Below are 7,020 nucleotides of genomic sequence, written 5' to 3'. Positions count from 1 at the left end.
TTGGAAAAAATACAGTAGATAATATTTTAAATAATTTAAATAATTTTCTGCTCTTAACTCTTGGAAAGTGCTACTTTTGCCTGTACTCAATATGCAGAAAGATGATCTCAAAATACACCATTTTGCCTTACTACTAAAACACCACAAAATGCAAAGTCTGTAACAACCTTTAGGGCATCTTTTAATGTTTTCTAATGCACATACACAAGCCTAGTACATCCTTGAGTGCAGTTCTTTCTTATTTTTCCTTCTCTTATTAAAACATAGGTGGTTAAAATTCAGAGGAAGAAAGACTTAAAATCAGAAAGAAATACTGAGGGACAGAACAACTTACTCTATTTAATGTACTGTACCCTTCACTAAACTTAGTGAAATTTGGATGGTATTATTTGAAAGAGTGTGTTGTAACTATAAAACAGGCACAGTATTATTTCTCTAGAAAAAATAACCCAGGTAAGTTCACAGTGACTTTTTTTTTGCAGCAAACAACACATCTGACAACCCCCTAATTTATCGCCCACTGTGAGGGAACTGAGTTACTGGGCTAATAAGCTTTGACACCTTTTTTACCAGAATTTGTGATGCCTGTTTTTAAAATGACACTACACAGATTAGAAAATGCTATATCATGAGATAATAAATGGCACCATGAATCTCTACAGTGAAGTCTAATCCTTCTTGTAGATGAGCTCTCAAGTCTGCCAACACATGTTGCCCTCGGTAAAGAAGTTTCAGAAAAAAATTGGTACGATTCGTTTTGTGAAATCAGCTTGATCCTTACTTACCTTTGCTACTCTTGGTCTGCCTAACCTCCTGTTTTCCCAAAGTCTCCTTTTCTTTAATATAATTTAATTATATAAACATAATTAATTCATGAAAATAATTCAAGACATAATTTTGGAAATAATTATATTTATTTAGATGAAAATCTTATTAGGTAAGGAGGTTGCTTTTTTTCCCATTTTGTCTATAATGCAACCTTTAATGTAAAATTGAAACAAAATTAACATACATTTAACTAAGGATAAAACATTTATTCATTTTGGAGTTCTTTGTAGCATGACTGCAAGTGCTGATGCTGTATGATACACGGGAAAATAGGAACTACCATATTGTATCAGATTAAGACAAATGCATGCATGAATGAGTTCTGTAATATAGTAACCCAAATTTAGGCCAGATGTGTGTGAACACTTTTTCTCCTCGTTTTTTTCTCCTGATTTCTTTCTCTGGATGCCTGATCTAGTGATTGTTTCTATTTCCTGCTCTGAGTCCTACAGATGTAGGTGGAGGAATAGTTGTGGGTTTTTTTTAAAAAAAGGAAAAATGGCTAATATTTTTTTCCTGGATATAGTTTGGGGCTTTTCCCAAGCTCATGAATAATACTTACTGTATGTCCAATAAGAAACCAGCACTATACTTAATATTCATGTAATTTACACCTTTGTTGTGCAATAGAGCCCTGTAGTCACCCCCAAATATTTGGCTCACGGACTCTTCCTTTTGGTGTAATAAAGCACAGGCCTGTTGCTTATTAAATATATAATCTAACCAAGCAAATTACTTGTTAAAAAGAAAATTTAAGCCTATTTCCAAAAGGTGGGGAGGCCAAGTGTTGTTCTACTTTTGATCTGAATTCTTCTGGTGTTTGCTTTCTGCTTTTCACATGGATTACAGCCTAGATTAAAAAAGAAATTTAGGAGCCACAGCACAAAATATTGCAACACCTAACTTTTTGGTATGTGCTTCACCCAGAGCAAGACTCAGAAGCTATGCCTGGCAGCATAGGGTCTCTAACGCATAGAGAAAGTAAGGTGCCTTAAGATGATATATAAAAGATCTAAAAAGCTCAGTAGTGACTTGTCAAGAGGTGGCAAATGAGAAATGAGGAGTGCAGGTTTTTAAATCTTTCCCCTTTAGGGAGCTTAGGTGCTTTACGAAGTATTAGAAAGAAGCATCTTTATATTTCAAAATAGCTACAGTTCTCACAGCCTGGGGGATTTTGCTCTTTTTGATGAAATAGCGTAAGAAGAAATATCTGTTTGTATGATATTCTATGGGGTAGGTCAGACAAACAGCATTCATCCCAGGGTTTCTTCATCTTTGTTTAACTCTGCTTTGTTGGTGAGTTTGGGGGAGTAAAGTACCACCCTTGGTAAGGGAAGATCAATAGGGACCACTTAAGCGAAGTGGACATACAGCAGTCTGTGGGACCAGGTGCATCCGAGTGCCCTGACGGAGTGGGCTGATGTCACTGTAAGACCGCTCTCTATCATCTGCAGATGTTCATGGTGACAGGAGAAGGTCCCAAATAATTGGAAAATGGTAAATATGCCCGTTTCCAAGAAGGCAAGAAGGAGGATGTGGGGAACTACAGGTCAGTCTGAAGGAAGATTATGGGGAAAATTCTCCTGGAAGTCATTTCCACATACATGAAGGACAAGAAGGTGATTTGGAATAGTCAATATGGATTTACTAAAGGCAAATTCTGCCTGACTAACCTGATTGCCTTCTACAATGAAACGACTGGCTGTGCGGGGAAGGGGAGAGCAGTGTCATTTATCTTGACTCTAATTAGGCTTTTGACATGGTCTACCATAACATCCTTGTAGCCAAACTGGGCAGATATGGGCTGGATGGGTAGTTTATAAAATGGGTGCAAATTGATTGAACTGCGAGGCTTAAAGAGCAGTGGTTGGTCACTAGTGGCATTCCTCAGTGTTCAGTACTGGAGCTCATACTGCTTACAGTCTTCACCAACAATCTGGATGACAGTGGCAAACACTCCCAGCAGGTGACACCAAAATGTGGGGAGCAGTCAATACACTAGAGGGCAAGGCTGCTGCTCAGAAGGATCAAAACAGGCTGGACAAGTGACCTCACAGAAATTTTGTGAAGTTCAACAAAGATGAATGCAAGTCCAGCACCTGGGACAGAATAACCCTGTGCAACAGTACAAGCTTGGCACTGGCTATCTAGAAAATGTCTTTGCAAAAAAATGCTTGTAGATGCTGGTGGACAAGTTGAATGTGAGTCAGCAGTGCGTCCTAGCAGTGGTGAAGGCACGACATACAAGAAAACTGAAAGCTGTGTTTGTTCAGCCCCTTTAAAGTAGGGAAAGGGGAGATGTAACTGCTGTATTCAACTACTTATGGACGGTTAGTGGGAAGATGGAGCCAGAGGATTCTTGGAAGTGCACAGCAAAAGGATGAGAGGCAATGGACACAAGAGGCAGAAAGAAAAATTCTGAGAAATTTGTTTGTGTGTAAGGAAGAAAATCCTTCACGATGAGGGTGGTCAAATGCTGGAAAAGGGCCAGAGAGGCTGGTAGGTAGAATCTTTGTCCTTGGAGATATCTGAAACTGCAGGACACAGCCCTGAGCAACCTGATCTAACTTTGAAGTCAGCCCGCCCATGACTGGGGTTTGGATCCTCAACCCAACCAGATCTCCAGAGATCCCTTTCAACCCAATTTTTTCTCTGTTTCTTGGCTTTCTCACCTCTTAAATGGAAGCAACAAAGTCTTGCTCCCAAAATGACATTGAATATGTACATGTATCTGGTTTTTTTCATCCTGGAAGACGTCATTACTCTATAAGCAGCATTTATGTTAGCATGAATGAGCAATCCATGTCATTTCATATCTTAGTAGAATGGTTTTAAATGGTAAAAAAATCATCAAAGTGTTTATCTCTATCACTTATGTGTTGTAGAAAAGAAAAAATGGTTACTTCTGTTATTTTTTGCAGTCAATTTTTCCATTTTATGTGGAAGCTTTGAAAGATTGGTGGCGATTCCAGTATGCTAGTTAAAAACCCTATTTCCTTCAAAATCCAATAACCAGCATGATTTTAATAAATGCCTGTGGGAGACTTATTAAAGAACCCCGGAAAAACTTTGCTCCATTGCCTTTTCATTTTCCATCAGCTTTTCAGGAGTCAATTACCTTTATTTTTGTATGTGAATATTTGGAATATACCAGAGCTTTTAAAGAACTTTAAATTTGGTGGACCAGATTCTCACCTGTGATAAAACCATGAGTGTGCAACTGTGTATCTGTATTGTAAAGGGGACTTTTAGGCACTGTTGGACTGTCCCGGCTCACAGGGCATCAGGATGATAACCACTAATAATTTACAGCAGCTGGCTTTTGGAATCCATGCTTCCTCTTCCCAAACTTTAGGGGATGGCAATAGAGGAATGTTGTAGGATGCTGCTGCACATCAGGCTCTAAGCCGCTATAGGTCTCCTTACATTGAGGTATTCCTGATGAGAGCTGTCGTCTGTGTCCCTGCTTATTTTAGTACCTGAAGTTCAATATTAAGAGAGATGGAAGACCCAAGTAAAAACCTAATCTTTATGAAGAAAATGAGAAACCAAGAGCCTAACTGCTAAACTGAAGAACAGTGCTGCAACTGGCACTTTTAGCTAGTTTAGGTTAGTAGCATGGTGGGCGATGCGAAGGGAGGGGTCTCTTGGGAAAGATAAGGGAGCAAAATTGTTGGTAGACATTAGTGAACTCATCGGTTCTTAGAGACAAAATCTACATGTGGCTAACAAAATATAATTTTTCTTTTTCTCTATTTAGCAGCTCAGAACCTGCATGCCTCTGAGTAAAATCAGTGTTTAAAAAAGATACATCCAGATCCACATATATGTAACTATTCAGAAACAAGTTTTTATTTTTCTGATTTTTATGCCATGCTGTTCACCTTGAAATGGAGATGCTGAAGTTGTTCCAAACACTATACTTGTTGCGAGTGCCAATGCCCGTGTTCATGTTTTATGCTTTTCTTTTAGCGTGTGGAAGAACCCTACAAATTGATGAAAACTAAGAAATAGTGACACTAACTCAAAAATGAAACGAGCTGAAGGAAGAAAGAGAGAACATTCATATAACAACTGTGTTTCATAACTGTGTTGTGTTCTAAGGCCACAGTATTCAGCTGGGGATTTTCCAGTCAGAAAGATATAAATACAGGCTGTGTAGGACAAAGACTGCCAATCTGGTATTTTCAGAAAATGGTAAATTTATCATATCGTGCATGTGCAGCATGTACAAACGCACCTTTGGAGATGAGTCAAGCTTACTAAATAAGCATCTGTAAAACCAGCTGCACTGTATACGTGCAACGGATCATTTTGGTTCTTCCCAGGAGTGTTGGCCATACTGTGAAAGCATATAGAGAAGCTTCCTGAAAGCATGTTTTTCTGTGTGGTGTCACACAACCTGTGTGCGAGTACTGCAGATTTGCTCAGATTTTCAGATGTTGTGCAAAGTGATCTGGAACAACTGCTCATCTGCAGCAGCGTCACGCTGTAAATAATGATCACATTTTCCAAGATTTGCACAGACAAAATTCCTGGGTTTCAAAACAGGTCAGCTTAGCTATTGGTTTGTCTACTGCTTTTTCTTCTGTTGTTTGCATGTGACTTGTTTCTATTGTTTTAACTGGGTCATAATAGTTCTGTGTCTTCAGATGTGTTTGCCTGGTTTCTGTAACAGCAGGACACCAATATGAAACTACCAAGTATCCTCTGGTCTCACAATACACAGTCAACTTGAGTGTAATGATACACGCAGCTCATATAGATATATGTGCTCCTATAATTACAAGGTGTTTGCTATGTCTAAAGTGCAACAGCTGCTGTAGTTGCGTTTTAGCTGCTGTAGTTGCATTTTCAGTGTGCTTTGACTGCTTTTAATCCAGTAACAATGCTTGTGGTCCTACACTGACCCACGCAACAGGAAAGGTTACCCATTCCAGTATTCAGGATCCCTGGTCATTTTGCATTGGTGGGGCAGGAGCATCCAACCCCTGTGGATCCCCATAAGTTTGGGTCTACCTCAATGGACTGAAATTACGCTGCTGACAGCAGCACGGTCTTGGTTGTTTCAGTTCCTTTGGCATTATTTTTAGCTGTCTGCAAATGTAGAAACACAGTTACCAACTAGGGAAATCCTGATGTTATTGTATCAGCTTCCGATGAATGAGATAAGACCTCGTTCGCCTTTACAACCAGCAGCCTTTTAATTTGGCTGCAGTCCGCATCCAGGCATGTATGTGTACTGCAGTGCTTGTTGCAACAGCGATTGTGACAACCACATCCCAGGCTACTTTTAACTTGCCCCTTCCATACCAGCCTCTTTGTATTTCATCCTACAGCTGCATCACTGTGTGTGGGGTAGTCAACATTAAGCCTTCATTTTGCCTTTTCTTTTTTTGACTGCATGGACCTTTAGGTCTGTATTTGCTTTGAAAAAAATAATTCAAATATTCTACAGATCCTTACTTACATGGAAAAACTCTAGCATGAACAATAACAACTGGGGAAGTGTTTCACTCCCCTCTTCTGTTTCTCACAGAGTTGACTATCAACATCATATAAGATGTGATGACAGTTAAAGACTCAACAAAAGCTTGTTTTCAGAAAAGTTGCTATTTAACTAGCTGGTACAAATTAAAAATAGACAACAGATGATTAAGTATATCAGTACTTCTTAATGCTGCATGCATTTATCCCCATTTAACCTAGGAGTGAACAAGAATTCTAGGAGAAAACTGAGAATTTGACTCCGTTTGGTATTAATGTAACGAATGAGGGCCCTTTCTCACCTTCTTAGGCTCCGTCCCCTCCACTTCTCTGCATGCCCTTTTGAACAGCACAAAACACACTAAAATAAATGAGCAAGCTATGCTTTACTTATCCTTACCCACCACCATTTCCCTCTATTAATCAATAGTCGTGGCAGACGACTGCGACCCACCGCCCGTCTTTAAGCGGAGGGAGAAGAGACCTTCAGGATCGGACCCATTACACGTTCCCCTACCACCTCCCAAGCGCAGGTGCACGGACCAAGCCCGCGACCCCACCACCCGGGCACCACCCGGGGAAGGGGGGCTCGGCCGAGGCCGCGGCTTTCCCGCCGCCGGAGCTGCCGTGCGTGACTCGCTTCTCCCTCTGGAGGGAGACACAGTCCAGCTTTTGGCTGCCGGCGCCGCCGCGTCCCTCCTGCCC

At 40.4% G+C, this 7,020-nt stretch overlaps 1 protein-coding gene across 1 annotated transcript in view; it reads right to left on the bottom strand.

Annotated features, from left to right (window-relative positions):
• USP15 (ubiquitin specific peptidase 15) overlaps window positions 1–7,020 on the bottom strand; it is a 103,249-nt gene that overhangs the window by 89,968 nt on the left and 6,261 nt on the right. The window contains exon 3 of the mRNA XM_009281118.1: window positions 6,836–7,014. Within this exon, the coding sequence (XP_009279393.1) occupies window positions 6,836–7,014 (179 nt within the window). The remainder of the gene's footprint in view (window positions 1–6,835; window positions 7,015–7,020) is intronic.

This window comes from Aptenodytes forsteri, unplaced genomic scaffold, assembly GCF_000699145.1.
Source record: "Aptenodytes forsteri isolate BGI_AS27 unplaced genomic scaffold, ASM69914v1 Scaffold4, whole genome shotgun sequence".
NCBI classification, from domain to species: domain Eukaryota; kingdom Metazoa; phylum Chordata; class Aves; order Sphenisciformes; family Spheniscidae; genus Aptenodytes; species Aptenodytes forsteri.
Note: the sequence above shows the minus strand (reverse complement) of the source record. Positions and strands in the feature narration are given on the sequence as shown.